At 43.8% G+C, this 15,230-nt stretch overlaps 1 protein-coding gene and 1 long non-coding RNA gene across 3 annotated transcripts in view; one reads left to right on the forward strand and one right to left on the reverse strand.

The window, feature by feature from the left end:
* The window catches only part of SORL1 (sortilin related receptor 1), a 175,111-nt gene that overhangs the window by 149,219 nt on the left and 10,662 nt on the right, over positions 1-15,230 (forward strand). For both annotated transcript variants that reach the window (XM_035264890.3, XM_078339716.1), the window contains exons 39-45: positions 3,394-3,476; positions 4,312-4,408; positions 6,733-6,917; positions 10,692-10,811; positions 12,125-12,289; positions 13,434-13,608; positions 14,487-14,593. In XM_035264890.3, coding sequence (XP_035120781.3) covers positions 3,394-3,476; positions 4,312-4,408; positions 6,733-6,917; positions 10,692-10,811; positions 12,125-12,289; positions 13,434-13,608; positions 14,487-14,593 — 932 coding nt within the window. The remainder of the gene's footprint in view (positions 1-3,393; positions 3,477-4,311; positions 4,409-6,732; positions 6,918-10,691; positions 10,812-12,124; positions 12,290-13,433; positions 13,609-14,486; positions 14,594-15,230) is intronic.
* LOC118145724 (uncharacterized) lies at positions 948-10,161 on the reverse strand. The gene is made up of 4 exons (XR_004731057.3): positions 9,929-10,161; positions 6,351-6,531; positions 2,985-3,026; positions 948-2,028 (listed from the first exon to the last, which is right to left on the reverse strand). It is a non-coding gene; the product is annotated as an uncharacterized LOC118145724 (long non-coding RNA).

Below are 15,230 nucleotides of genomic sequence, written 5' to 3' on the forward strand. Positions count from 1 at the left end.
AAAGGGATTTCCAAAGGCCATCAGGCCCAGCCCTTTGTGGGTGGTCACAATATCTAAAATAGAAGGAGTCCTTCCTTCTTGCCAAAGTGGAAGATGATTTTGTGCATGTTCATTTATGATGCTTTAAAGAAAGCACCGTGCTGATTCTTGTTATTCTCCCAGTAGCGCTGGCAAACTATGTGTAGGTGGTTTTTTATCTTGTACTAGCGCTGATATTAGTAATAACTGACGGCTTGCCAAGGGCAGGGCATTCCAGAGTGTTCACTGCTTTGCATACATCAGCTCATCTAATTGAACCCTCAGAACACCTACAAGAAAAGATAAGGGCCTGGAATGAGGTTATGTCACTTGCCCCAGGCCACACAATCATTAAGTGACAGAGTTGGCACTGGAACCTGATCTGCCTGACTCCAAAGCCTGTGCTCTTAACCACTGTGCTCCACGCTTCTCTCTGGGCTGAGACACATGCGGCCTACTAGACAACCCTGCTTGCCGGGGGTGGTGGGCTTAGCATCTTGCACGAGTACCTCATGAGGGCAGAGGTCTGGTCTGTTTTTCTTTCCTCTATTATGGGCATCTAGTAGAAACTAAGGAAATAATTGATGAGGGAGTGAATCAAAGCAATTAAATGAAGGGATCTGGCACACTTTGGGAGATAGACCACAACCCATCTTCCAGAGCGGTTTTCCTGACCTTAGCCTTAGCACAGGCGACTTGCATTTCTGGAATTCCAGGTATTAAAACCAGATGGACACTGTGGCATGCAATATGATTGGGAGATTTTAACCTGAGCCTGTGAGGAATAGGCTTAGGGTCATGGAGAGGCACTATCTGGTCCTCTCTAAAATCTGGAGCCTTTGAGATCAGGGCCCAAGGCAGCCAAACGTAGTGCTACCAGACGGTCTTTGGAGCAGAATGCTTGCAGGTATTAGAGAAAGCCTGCTGAATTCACACTCTCTTAAGAGTTTTTATTGTTTTATCACTTCTCTCTACCAAATCTGTTTCAAAACACTGACCACACATACCAAGAAGAAGGGATGTTGGAATATCCACAAAAAACATGTACCTTGAATTCACAAGGCACAAGTCACAATTGCATTTGAAAGTCTCCGTAGGTGGTTACTTCTCTCTAACTTCTTTTCTGTGATTTTGACGAATCTCAGCTCCTTGCATATATTTAGGCGAGGATTTGTACAGAAAGCAGCTGTAGGCTGCATCCAAAAAGTATTCGTTATGAAATATCTGTGACCTGGTATTGTAATAAAGTCAGAAGACGAAGGACAAAGACAGCAGCGGCATCAGCGCACGCACCAGGTTAATTGGTGAATGTAGTGGATTAGTGATGACAGTGAGAAAAGCCACCATTCCCTGAGCACTTCTTACACCCTAAGCACCGTGCTATTGTTGCTTGTGAATTGATCTCTTATTAATCCTTATGAATCCTATGAGATAAGTATCCTTATCCTCACTGTATAGCTAAGGAAACTGGGGTTTGGAGTGGATTGTGACTTGTCCCTGGTTGCCGTAATTATAATTCAAGTCAGCTTTACCGTACGCAGCACCCGCGCTGTTTTGCTCCGGTTGGCCGCCTGAAGCTTCCAATATCCTTTCTTCTTCCGATGATTGCGTTTTCCTGAAGCCTAGTTTTATTATGTGACTGATCATCTGGACAGACCTCTTCAGACTTTGACATCTTTTTTGCCACCAAATCTTATCTCCTCCTTCGAATTTCTCTTACCCAGTCTAGAGAAGGGGCATATGTGCGGAGAGTCTAATAGGCAAGTTGTCATTTAAATATTACCTTCTGATAATGTTGATCCGTTGAGCTCTTTTAGATCATGCTGGGCTAAGCACTGTCAGCTTTCTGGTGGGCAGACTTCCAGATAACAAGCATAGCACTCATCGGTGGAACTGAGAAGAGTCGTTTCCTTGGCCACTTCCTCCTTGCCCCCTCGGCTCTCAGCTTGAGCGCCCATCTTTTTGAGAGCACCAGTTGGTTTCTAGTTGTTTAGTCAGCCATATGTGAGGCTATATTAGAAAGGGAGAGAAAGAGAGTATCGGTTGAGTGCTAGGCACCATATATACATTATTTTAGTTAACCTTCCCCAGCTCTGTGAAATGCAGATAACATCTCAGGAAGATAAGTAACTTGCCCAGGTTACACAGCAGCCGGAACAGGAATTCGAACTCAGCCAGATTCCAGAGGCCAAATTCTTTCAGTTTGCCACACGCATGTTTACAATGTATGATTTATCTCGTTGTCAGCCTTCCAAAAGGACTTGAGATTGATGGGACTTTGTTAGTGCCAATCAAGATACCATCTCACGCCAGTTAGAATGGTGACCATTAAAAAATCTGGAGACAACAGATGCTGGAGAGGATGTGGAGAAATGGGAACACTTTTACACTGTTGGTGGGAGTGTAACTTAGTTCAACCATTGTGGAAGACAGGGTGGCGATTCCTCAAGGACCTAGATATAGAAATTCCATTTGACCCAGCAATCCCATTACTGGGTATATACCCAAAGGATTATAAATCATTCTGTTATAAAAACACATGCATACATATGTTCATTGCAGCACTGTTTACAGTAGCAAAGACTTGGAACCAACCCAATTGCCCATCAATGATAGACTAGATAAACAAAATGTAGCATATATACACCATAAAATACTATGCAGCCATAAAAAACGATGAGTTCATATCCTTTGCGGGGACATGAATGAAGCTGGAATCCATCGTTCTCAGCAAACTGACACAAGAACAGAAAAACAAACACCACAAGTTCTCACTCATAGGCGAGTGTTGAACAATGAGAACACATGGACACAGGGAGGGGAGCATCACACACTGGGGTCTGTTGGTGGGGAATAGGGGAGGGACAGCAAGGAGTAGGGAGGTTGGGGAGGGATAATGTGGGGAGAAATGCCAGATATAGGTGATGGGAGGATCGAGGCAGAAAACCACATTACCATGTACGTACCTATGCAACAGCCTTGCATGTTCTGCACATGTACCCCAGAACCTAAAGTGCAATAAAATACATATACATAAAAAAAAGATCCATTTGTGGTGAATCATCCCTGTGCCTTTAAGAACCAGCCTGAAGCTGGGCTGTTTTGGGAACTTTACAAAATGGAACTTTTCTGCCTGACCTAATTGCCAGGATAGCTGACTGAGCCAGATACTTTTGTGTTCACCAAGCGACTGTGGACCAACCTTAGCTTCAGGAAAACAGTGGTAAAAGAGATAGATGAGGAACACCACCAAAGAAATACCCTTTCTTCCCCAGCTGAATGATGGCTTTGTCTGTCGTGTTGAAAACTGTTAAGTCCTGCCTTCCTCGATTTTCATCACTTGGTTTCTGTTTTTGAATTCCTGTTTGTTTTCAGTGATCCCACCGCCAGATATCCACATTGACAGCTATGGTGAAAATTATCTAAGCTTCACCCTGACCGTGGAGACTGATATCAAGGTAATGTGGGGATTTCAAACCAGCAGCTGGATGGGGCTTTATTTTGTATGGGAGCTAAAAGGACATAGAACAGTAAGACTGGGGGAAGGGGGGAACGAACGGCTTGATCTAGTGGAGCTAAAATACCAGAACTAAGGGTGGTTCCTTCCCCCACAAAGAACAACTTGAGTCTTCGCATGTAATTATTCTGCCTCAGCCTGGTGCCTTTTTTTCCTTAACCATATAATTAAATGGTTCACAGCTACAGTGCAAATAAAGAGTTGGTGTTAACAGAATATGTATGCCCTGTAATTTTCAGCTTTATTGGATTTCCTGGTGCTAAGCACTAATGCTGAGGTGCTCACGGTGGAAGAATAACCTTCTTGTGGGAAAGTTGAATACCTTGGAAACATATCCACTTTCTATCCACCTAAGATCTTCCTCTTCCAGCACCACTGTCCCCTGTATTGGCCCATCTGCATAGCAGATTTCACTTGGCCTCGACTGCAAGGATTTATCCTTAATTTCCATAGTCTAATTATCTTTCCCATTTTTCCTCTTTCTACCTTTATTAATGGGTTCTCGTCCTTTTATTCTGCATTTCTTTTTTTGTTTCATTGAATCTATAAATTATAAATGGTCTCATGTTTGTTTTTAGAAGCAGGTGGAGTATAACTAAATATTAGCGAATGGCAGCACTAACAGAACTTGTTTAAAAAGTTTTAAAAACAACCTGTTTAAGAAATGAGATGCCCAAGAAAACAACAAGAAGAGGGTGTATTTTTAACCCTGCCTTTTGTATTTGGTGTGTCCTATGACTAGCTGTTCATCTAACATGCTTTTTGGTTCTTGGCAGGTGAATGGCTATGTGGTGAACCTCTACTGGGCGTTTGACACCCACAAGCAAGAGAGGAGAACTTTGAACTTCCGAGGAAGCATATTGTCACACAAAGGTAACACCTTGGTGCTGGTCAGTGTGTGAACAGGAAAGAGTAAGGCTGGACCGACACTTTCCCGCTGCAGAGCTTGATTGGGGGTGCCAGGGAAGGGGAGGTATTCTCTGGAGGCCTTTCTGCGTTGACAGGTTCTTGTCCACTGAGGATCCTGTAAGTGTGCTGCTGACCCTAGGCAAAGGGATGCAGTTGGTGGCCCCTTGAGCCTTCCTCTAACCTCATGACCCTTAATGGGAGTTGGGGGCTACAAAGAGGAAAATTGGACAGAGGCAAAACTACCTCTCTGCAGATGAGTTTTGATTTCCAAAGGAATGAGCTCATAGATGTAGTTCCCTGTCTCTCTTCTCTAGTCTGGTTCACTCCTCCATTGCTCATGAGAGGCAGCGGAAGGCCTCATGCATAACTGGCATTCAGTAAATATATGTTGCCTGGAGAAATGGACAAAAAACTAAGGGAGGAGTGGCCCAGTCCCTGTTACATATGTACCAGCAGTAAGTCTCAGTAAAATCCTAGATCTAAACATGTGCTAAAGGACGGATTTTAATTTATTTCTAAGTGGCACAAGCTGCCTGATACTATTGAGAATGACAATGGGAGCTTCTTCCTGTCTTCGTCTTCTAGACTGTGCAGTACTTTCAATCACATTTTTATTTAGTCCTTGTTATAGCCTTGTAAAATAGAGACTACAAATGTTCTATTATTGCTTTTTTTTTTTTTTTTTTTTTTTGAGATGGCGTTTCACTCTTGCTGCCCAGGCCGGAGTGTAGCGGCACAGTCTCGGCTCACTGCAACCCTTGCCTCCCAGGTTGAAGTGATTCTCCTGCCTTAGCCTTCTGAGTAACTGGGATTACAGGCATGTGGCACCACACCTGGCTAATTTTATATTTTTAGTAGAGATGGGGTTTTCCATGTTGGTCATGTTGGTCTCAAACTCCCGACCTCAGGTGATCCACCCGCCTCAGCCTCCCAAAATGCTGGGATTACAGGCGTGAGCCACTGCGTCCAGCCTATTACTTTTTTTTTTTTCTTAACTGAAAGTCTACAAGGTGCCCAAGGAGGTTGTTATTTTTACTCTTGTCCATTGAGCACCTACTGTGTGCAAGAATTTACACAGGCATTCTATGCGTGTTGTTTACATCACCCCAATTATAATTCTGTGAGCTATGCCCACTTTACAGAAGCAAAACTAAAGTTAAAAGAATAAGTCATACTCAGATGGTGGCAGAGAGGATTGGAACACACATCTTTCTAACTCCAACACCTATGGTCTCATGGCCTCAGTGTTGCCCCAGTAGGAACTGGCAGAGCCAGGAGCAGAAGTCTTAACTAGCTGTTGTCTGAAATCTATTAGGGGTAGCACAATGCTAGGCGTTAATGGCAAGCACTTTATGAGCATTTTCTTTTTTTCTCTCTGCAAGCTGGCAGCTGCTGTAAGTGCTGTTATTTTTTTCTCCATATTACAAACAAGGAAGTAGAGAGTTTAAATACTTTACCCAAGGTTATACAATCACAAAGTATAGAGTCAGGCCTTAAACCCCAGTCCTTCCGATTCCAAAGGCATAGCCTCCCCCTTGTCGCTTTCCTTTTACTTTTAATAGCATTTCGCCTGATTAGAAAGTGGATACATGTTTGTTTCAGAAAATTAAGAGAACAAAAAGAGTGTAATGAAAATTAAAATTGCCTGTAATTTCACTTTCACATATCAGATATCTTATATATATTTTCCATAAATTGACCTCTTTATATCTTTTTTCTAAAATCAGAAGAATGCCATATATAGTATTGTTTTCTGCCCTTTTCACTTAACATAAAATTGTGACAATTTTCCAGTGTCATTAAATATTTTTGAAACAACATTTATTGCCTGTACAGTAGTTCATGGAATGCACATTATTTATTAACCTGTGACTAGGCAATCAAATTATATTCAGTTTTTTCCTACCGTAACACTGTGATGGGGATCCTTGTTAAACACGCTTTTGAGTCTTTCTCTGACTTCATGGGATAACTGTACTGAAGGGTGTGATTTTCAAGGTTCTTGTTATATAAGACCAGATGGCTTCCAGGAGCGTTGTACCAACTGAAATCCGTGGATGGGCAGCTTTAAAGAAATTATCCAGTGCCTGTGCAGTGTGTTACATATAGGCATCATTAGTACATAAACGTTGAATGAATTTGTTATCTAATGACAGTCCTACAGTACGTGGAACTCATTTAAATCAAGAGATTACTATTAAAAAAAAGAAAGAGTGCATAAATCAAGACACATCCTTGACTCACATCCCCAAACTTCCTTCTGGAATCTCCTTTTCCTGTTTTCACAGTTGGCAATCTGACAGCTCATACGTCCTATGAGATTTCTGCCTGGGCCAAGACTGACTTGGGGGATAGCCCTCTGGCATTTGAGCATGTCATGACCAAAGGGGTTTGCCCACCTGCACCTAGCCTCAAGGCCAAAGCCATCAATCAGACTGCAGTGGAATGTACCTGGACTGGCCCCCGGAATGTGGTGAGTCAGCCAGAATAACTACCACAAGGCGAGTGTGGACTCTCCCCTAACGTTAAGCCACCACACAACTCCAGCGCTCTTTTCTCTTTGGCAAATGTTCCAGTGTCCCTGCTGCACTTGATTATAGGTCTTTTCTTTTTCTTTGTTTTCATATGTGCATTATGATTCACTGCGATCAGATCTGTGCTCCTTTTTGAGTCTGGTGCTTCACTTTCCACCCTTGCTGGGTGTGTCCCCTTTGCTTTTAGGTCGATGGTCCCAAGGCTCTTGGCACTTTCATCCCCCTCTTGCCTTATGCCCTTTCTCTTCCTTGGAGTCCTTCCCTCCTCCTGGTATGCAGGAAAATCCTTCCTTCTCATTGCTCTCTTTCCCTATGAACTCCTAGTACGTTTATAGTTGCTTCCATATAGCATGATATTTCGTTAACTACAGCTTTACGCTGTTTGATAATTTCTGTCTGTTACTCTTACCTTCCTAACTAGTTTGTAAGTTTCTTGAAGGAAAGGATCATTTTCTGGATTTTCTCAGAAAAGGATATAGAAGTAAATTTATAGTCAGGAATTAGTAAATCCTTAGTGATGAGCAGCCTATGTCTTATCTTCTGAGGATATCGTCAGTGTGCATTTGGTGCAGGGCTGATTCATAGGGAAATAACCAAAGTTTGTAAGTAACTGTGTAAAATCAGTGAAGAAGAAGGAAGGAGAAGTAAGATTTACTGAGCAGCCAGTGTATGCCAGCAACAATACGAAACCCAATGAACACATTCTCCCCTTGTTCCTGTCATTGGTTCTGCGGGTAAATACTCCCATTTTGCCAGCAGGGAAACTAAGGCACAGTGAGGCTAAGTAACTTGCCAGAGTTGACACTCTCACAAGCAGTAGACTGAATTTCAGCTCAGGTCTGGCTCTGCTCTTTTCTATGTCCCAGCACCTGATGTTGAGGCAGGGACAGTGAGGAGAAGCCCTGAGCCATCCCTGGAGCTCTCTCTTACCTGGAAGCTGAGTCTATTCACAAAGTACCCTTTCTTTTCATTTGTATACCCAGCAGCTCATGACTGCCTCGTCACCCCCCAACTCTATCCAGAGTTGGACAATTGCACAGAACACTGAAGCCTGACTTGATTTAGGGTCTCTAACTGTGTGTGAAGTTGGAGGAGCCTTCCTGCCCCTCATCCCAGCAGCTCATGCACTGGTCACACTTATGGTGGCTTTCAGAGGTGAGAATGCAAATGAGATCACCTGTGGGAAGCTCTCTACTTCGCCCCTCTTTAGTTCACTGAAGACCCTGGCAACCCTCATGATTTTCCTGTCCACTGTGAGAAGTGCCATTTTCCCTGTGCATATGGGAAACTCTCATCCCTTGGCTCCAGTGGCTCTGTGGACCCCTTTCCTGTCCAGAGACACCCATCCAGGGCAGTCACCAGCCTTGTCCTCGGTGAGGCCATCCTGCCTCTGCTCTGAGCCCCCACATGGCCTATTTCCATCTCATGCATTGCAGCTCCATTTGCATTTGCTTTGGGACCCCTTTGAGTCCCTTAAACTTCTTTCCTACCTCCTCCCAGGTGATTGCCTCATTCAGGGCTTCTCTTCCTCTTTCTCTGTCTGTGCTCTCCCATCTGTCCTTTTTCAGCTCTCAACAAAAGAGTTAAACTCTGTAAAATATTTGAAGAGATTAACTCTGAGCCAAATAAGAGTGACCATGGTCAGTGACACAGCCTTTAGGAGGTCCTGGGAACATGTGCCCAAGATGGCCAAGATGGTGCAGCTTGGTTTTATACATTTTAGGGAGGCATGAGACATCAATCAAATACATTTAAGAAATACACAGGTTTGGTCCAGAAAGGTGGGACAACTCAAAGTGGGTGCAGGGAAGGGAGGGCTTCCAGGCTTAGGTAAATTTAAACATTTCTGGTTGATAATTGGTTGAGTTCGTCTAAAGACCTTAGATCAACAGAAAGGAAATGTTCAGGTTAAGATGAAAGATTGTGGAGACCAAGTTTCTTGTGAAGTCTTATGGTGGCTGCCCTTAGACAATAGATGACAAATGTTTCCTATCCAGATCTTTCAAAGGTGCAAAAATTTAGTTAATGTCTTTAGGATTGGGAGAGCCTGGAAGAAAAAGATCTAGCTATGTTAATAGAGGTTCTTTGCAGATGCAAATTTTCCCCCAGGAAGGACAGCTTTGCAGGGCCATTTCAAAATATGATGAAGAAGTATGTTTTGGGGTAAAATATTTGATTTTCTTCCTAGTCTCATAGTGTTATGTCAGAGTCAAGTTGGAAAGTAAGTCACGACATATAGGATTACACAAAACCCATCTGATGAGAATTTATGAATTGTAAGGCATGACTCCCCCAGACCCCTTAGATAGGAATTTGGGCAAGATTTTAAAAATCAGAGCTGAGTCCTCACAGCTGCTGAGCAGTATTAGAGAAAGTCACCCCTTTGCCTGGACTTGGAAATCCCTTGGCGGATCCTGCTCAGTTCCTGCTGCAAGATTAAAAACATTCGAGCTTAGTTCTCACAGCTGCTGAGCAGTGTTGGAGAGTCACTCCGTTGCCTGGGCTTGGAAATCTCTTTGCAGATCCTGCTCAGTTCCCGTTCATCCCATGGTTCCTGCAGCTCCTGCAGTTCCCTTCAAGCCCCTGTCTTACCTGTGCACATAACTCTTGGAGAAAATGCTCTTTGATTCTGCCTTACAATGAAAGCTTCCTCAGCTCCCACCCTCCGGTTAGAAACTCCCTTAGCTTCCACTTCCTGCCATAAGCTTCATCTCATTGCCACTTTCCTGCTTTAAACTCCCTCAGTTTCCAATATTTAGCAGTTAGGATTACACAGGGCTGCATAGAGCAAAGGAACTGACAGTAACAGTGGCTTTGAACAGTTTATTTCCTCTCTCAATTAAAAGAAGCTTAGAGTTTAGCAGTGCAGGGCTTCTGCTGGAGCAGCACAGTTTGATCGGGCACCTGAGCCCTGTTGTCTCCAGTCTGTGGCATGCATCTTCAAGCTTACCTTATGATCCAAGAGGCTTCCTGGGGCTGCAGTCATGATCTATATTCAGGCGGCAGGAGGGCAGGAAGAAGACTGCTCCCACTGTTGTAATGAGCCCTCCTAAGGCTTTCTGTGTGACACTTCTGCCCGCATCTCCATGGCTGGAAACTCCTTGTCTGGCCCTCTCCTAGCTTAGGGAGGTGCGCAGTATAGGTTTTTTCCAGGCACCAATTCTCAATAAGAACCAGAGTTCTGAGGAAGAAAGGGAGGATGGGTCCCTGCAGCCAGCAGTATCTGCCCTCCTTCCCTCCCTCCACACACTTCCTGGGGTGTTCACACCTACTCTGTAACCTCCCATGGCTTTCCTTTGCACTCAGCACATCCCCTTGGAGCCCACATCCATGCTGCCAATGGTAGAATGACACCCTCTCTTTAATAGCACCTCCGTTCCCTGGCTCATCGTGTGGGTTTCTGGTGTAGCATCTAATACTCTGTGTTTGCCATTTTTTATTTATAATTACGTATGTTTTTCTTCTCTGCCTGCCTCTCCTCCAGAATGAGCTCTTTGAGGACAGAGACCACATCTTATTTATTTTTGTAGCTCTACATACAGTGCCTGGCCCAAGTGCCTTCTCTGTAAATGCTGTAAATGTAATCAATGTTGAATGAATACTTCTCTCTGAGCTCTTTTGAAGCAGTTCCAGGGTTTTAAATTGGGTATTTCAAGGAAATGAGGTCATTGGCCCATGAGCTGATGTCCTCTTCCATTCTCTGCTTTTACCAGGTTTATGGGATTTTCTATGCCACGTCCTTTCTTGATCTCTATCGCAACCCGAAGAGCTTGACTACTTCGCTCCACAACAAGACGGTCATTGTCAGTAAGGATGAGCAGTATTTGTTTCTGGTAAGTTTCCTGTACCATTTCAATTTTTTTTTTTTGAGACGAAGTCCCACTCTGTCGCCAGGCTGGAGTGCAGTGGCACAATCTCAGCTCACTGCAACCTCTGCCTCCCGGATTCAAGCAATTCTCCTGCCTCAGCCTTCTGTGTAGCTGGAATCACAGGCTTGTGCCACCACACCTGGCTAAATTTTTGTTGTTGTTTTTTGTTTTGTTTTGTGACGGAGACTCACTCTGTCGCCCAAGCTGGCGTGCAATGGTGCGATCTCAGCTCACTGCAATCTCCACCTCCTGGGTTCAAGCAATTCTCCTTCCTCAGCCTCCTGAGTAGCTGGGACTACAGGCATGTGCCACCATGCCCAGCTAAGTCTTTTTGTATTTTTAGTAGAGATGGGGTTTCACCATGTTCGCCAGGATGGTCTCGATCTGCTGACCTATGATCCACCTGTCTCGGCCTCTCAAAGTGCTGGGAGTACAGGAGTGAGCCACTGCATCCGGCCACCATTTCAGTTTTTTAAGGGATGTCTTAAGTCCTGGGCTCTGGTCTCAACCCAGGACCTGGGGAGCTCACATACCTGGACTCCAGAATCAATGTGTGTGACGAGAGGCAACTTCCTTTTCTTCAGAAGCATCATCAGGTTCTTGCTTGAAATACAGAATGAACGATGCTTTCACCAACTGCAGCTCCATTATGGAGGATTGGTAACTCGGCAGTTGGTCACAAGTATAGGTAAATCAAAAACTTTTATCAGGTTCCACTTGTAGGAATTTAGCCTACATACTTTTACGTGTGTGCCAAGATAGATGGAGAAGGATACTTGGTACATTATTATTACTTGTGATAGCAAAAGTGTGAAACAAATGTCTATCAAGAGAGGACTGGTTAATCATGCAATGGAATGCAGGACAGCCATTCATAAGAAATACAACAACTCTAAATGTACTGATATGGAAAAATCTCTAAGCTGTATTATTAAATGAAAGAAGCCAAGATCATATGTATACTATTTTCTCAGTTGTATAAAAAATATTTGAGGAAGATAGGCCACATATGCACACCCATGCACACATGTGTAAGTGTACGTGTACATATATATCTGTACTTATGTATGCATAGGGCATTTCTGGAAGGAAGCGCAAAACATTCTTATTGGTGGTACCTCTTGGAAAGTGATCTAGGGAAGGTGGAAATTATTTTATATTTTATGTTATTTTTTGGTAACGGAAATTTTATTGTCATTATTTTGTTGAAAAAATTCTTTAATAAAGATTGCATAAGGCTGTGATATATTTTTCCTATGTGTGTGCTGGGGCTTTAGGTCCGGGTAGTGGTACCCTACCAAGGGCCTTCCTCTGACTACGTCGTAGTGAAGATGATCCCAGACAGCAGGCTTCCACCCCGTCACCTGCATGTGGTTCATATGGGCAAAACCTCAGTGGTCATCAAGTGGGAATCACCATATGACTCTCCTGACCAGGACTTGGTGAGTGGGCTGGGCTCCCAGGCCCCTTTGTTTATTCTTGGCATGGTTTGGATGGGGTGGGATGGAAGGGGTTCCTCTAATGGGGCAAGAAACACAGGCCTGGTTTCTGGTGCTCAGCAGGAGGTCTCTCTCCCATTTCTGTCTAGCCAAAAATGGGGCCCATATAGGGACCTCTTCTTAGTTGTCACTTCTCCATTATTCCCAGCTGCCATTTTGGTTTGTCGCTCCTTCTTCTCTGCTGCTCACATTTCCTTCCCTGACCCTCTCACACAGGGATCAGCAAACAAAGACCTGCAGGCCAAACACACCTTTGCTTTTTTAAATAAAGTTTTATTGGAATCAAGTCATGCCCATTTGTTTATATGTTATATCTTACTACTCTTGTGCAACGATCAGCAGAGTTGTTGTGGTGGAGACTATCTGCCCTTAATGCCTGCAGTATTTACTGTGTGTGGACCCTTGCAAAAAGTTTCTGACCCCTCTAAAAGAAGGAGCATTGATTTGAACAAAACAACAAAGCAAAACAAAAAACAAAAAAAGCCTTGCTCTGGGCAGCTCTTACCTCTGCCCTCTCTCCACTCCCCTTCATCCAGCGGTGGTTGGTTTAAAATGCTCGGTTGCTAATATTTCTCTCAGCTCTCCACTTCTTCCTCATGATTGAATTTCCTGAGCTTACTACACGCCCCAGTTATTTTCCCCTTCCCCTTGTATATGTAGAAGCAGGCTGGGAGAAAGTAAGTAGAGCCTTGCCCTGTGGAGCCGGGATTGAACACTTGGGTTCATTTTCTCTCTCCACTGACGACATCCATGAACTATTGCAGTGGTGGAGATACGGAACTTGAGTACTGAGTTTGCATTTTCTTGCTTGTTCCAGCCTACCTACCATGATAAATGTGGCCTTCCCTAGAGGGCTTAAAAAACTTTACTTGATAACTCTATGTGCAATTCTCTGAGTGAATAGTTGTTTTAAGGTTGGACTTGGTCACTCCAAAGGCTTTCCAAAGAATGGAGTCAGACATACTTTGGGACTCAAACTATTGCTGCTGTGGGTCACAGCTATTAATATACTACATTGTTCACCATGGGAAAGAGTAAAAAACGTCAAGTTTCTGATTATTATTCAGATGTTCTTTTTTGGTCCTAGTTGTATGCAATTGCAGTTAAAGATCTAATAAGAAAGACTGACAGGAGCTACAAAGTAAAATCCCGTAACAGTACTGTGGAATACACCCTTAACAAGTTGGAACCTGGTGGGAAATATCACATCATTGTCCAACTGGGGAATATGAGCAAAGACTCCAGCATAAAAATTACCACAGGTAAGCAGGAGAGAGGTTAGAGGTCTTCTCGCACAGCCAAGTGCCCACAGTGCTGTGCTGCTAGACCTCCAGACACAGACTTTTCATTAGGAGTTTCACAGGAAGGCTCTGGTGTGTGGGCTGCAGCATCATGGCCAGAGCACAGTGGGCTGGGGAGTGGCTGTCATTTTCTATATTTTCTAAGTCTCTTTAACTCCCCTCGATTGTTTTGGTATTACTAAAGAAAAAGAGGAGTGATGCCCAAGGCAGTTAGGAAATAAAAGTGAATAGTTACCACTAAGACCAAATATTGTATCTGAGGATCTGGTTAACAGGTTCTCAGTGGTCCGTTGTGGCCATCTGACCTGTTGGAATGGAGGGAGACCTGTAGCTGGGCAGTAGATCAAAGGGCAGTCAGGCTGAAGGTCAGAAAGCTGGTAGTAAGCTCGGTTACTCAGATAGCAGCAGGTATTATTGGGAGTTTCAATATTGGGTAATAGAGGCCCAGCCCCGTTTAAGCTGGTGGCATGCCGTGGGCCTGGGCCATGCACCGTTATCACTCCAGTGTCCTGTCTTCAGATGGAACTCTTTATCCCATTCCATTCCTTCCTCACTACCACCCTACCCCATTTTTTTAAATACACACTTGGGTACAAGGGCTGTTAAATTAAGTACCGTCCAAATTTCTTGGCTAAAGATGTTACAACAACAACAAAAGAGATGCCAATAAAGAATTTCCACCACGTGCTAGGTTCTGTACTCAGCGGTCTATGTGTTTTGTTTCTTCTGTAACCCAGCCCTCCAAGGCAAGCATTATTCAAACTCTCTTTGACAGACAAGAACATGGAGTTTCAAATGTATATCCACTAACTGCATCCCATCTCATCTTTAATTTTCAGTTTCACTCTCCGCACCTGATGCCTTAAAAATCATAACAGAAAATGACCACGTTCTTCTGTTTTGGAAAAGCCTGGCTTTAAAGGAAAAGCATTTTAATGAAAGCAGGGTAAGTTGCTCTCTCATTCTCAATGACTTTGGAAATTTAATTGAAACGCTGTTTCAAAGATGAGCTCATTAACAGTGTGCTGGCATAGATAGTGTAAAAAAAAAAGAAAGAAAAAGAATAGGGCATGGACATGAACTTGAGAATTAAAGGACCATTTTTGGTGGGATTGCTAATTAGCAAAATGTTTATACTGCCCATTAAAGATGAGAATCTCTGCACTAAGCACTTTTCAGTCCTGACTTGTCTTCCCCTGAAGAAAGAGAAATGGGCTGGAGGCCTTGCTGTGCTTCCTGCAGAAGCTACAGCTGGACTGGCTCTCAGTGTGTTGAACCTGAGGAGTGGAATAGGAGTCCTGCCTATTCCACATGCACTGAGGGCGGGACTGTGGCTTCAGTACTAGGAGCTGAGCTGCACTCTCAACCTGGCGTCTCAGCATTCTCTTCCCAGATAAATTAGAGGGAGCAGGAGATATTTGAAGATTCTGTGCTCACTTATGAAGAACACCTTGGTTTTGTTTTGTTTTACTATTGGTAGATCAATACAGTATTCACAGCAAAATACAGGGGAAGGGGAGTGAGACCTGGGAGTAGATTTACCACCCACGGGTGGACAGATGCTTGAATAAAGCTAGCTTGGC

The sequence above is a fragment of the Callithrix jacchus genome, chromosome 10, assembly GCF_049354715.1.
Source record: "Callithrix jacchus isolate 240 chromosome 10, calJac240_pri, whole genome shotgun sequence".
Lineage (NCBI taxonomy): Eukaryota > Metazoa > Chordata > Mammalia > Primates > Cebidae > Callithrix > Callithrix jacchus.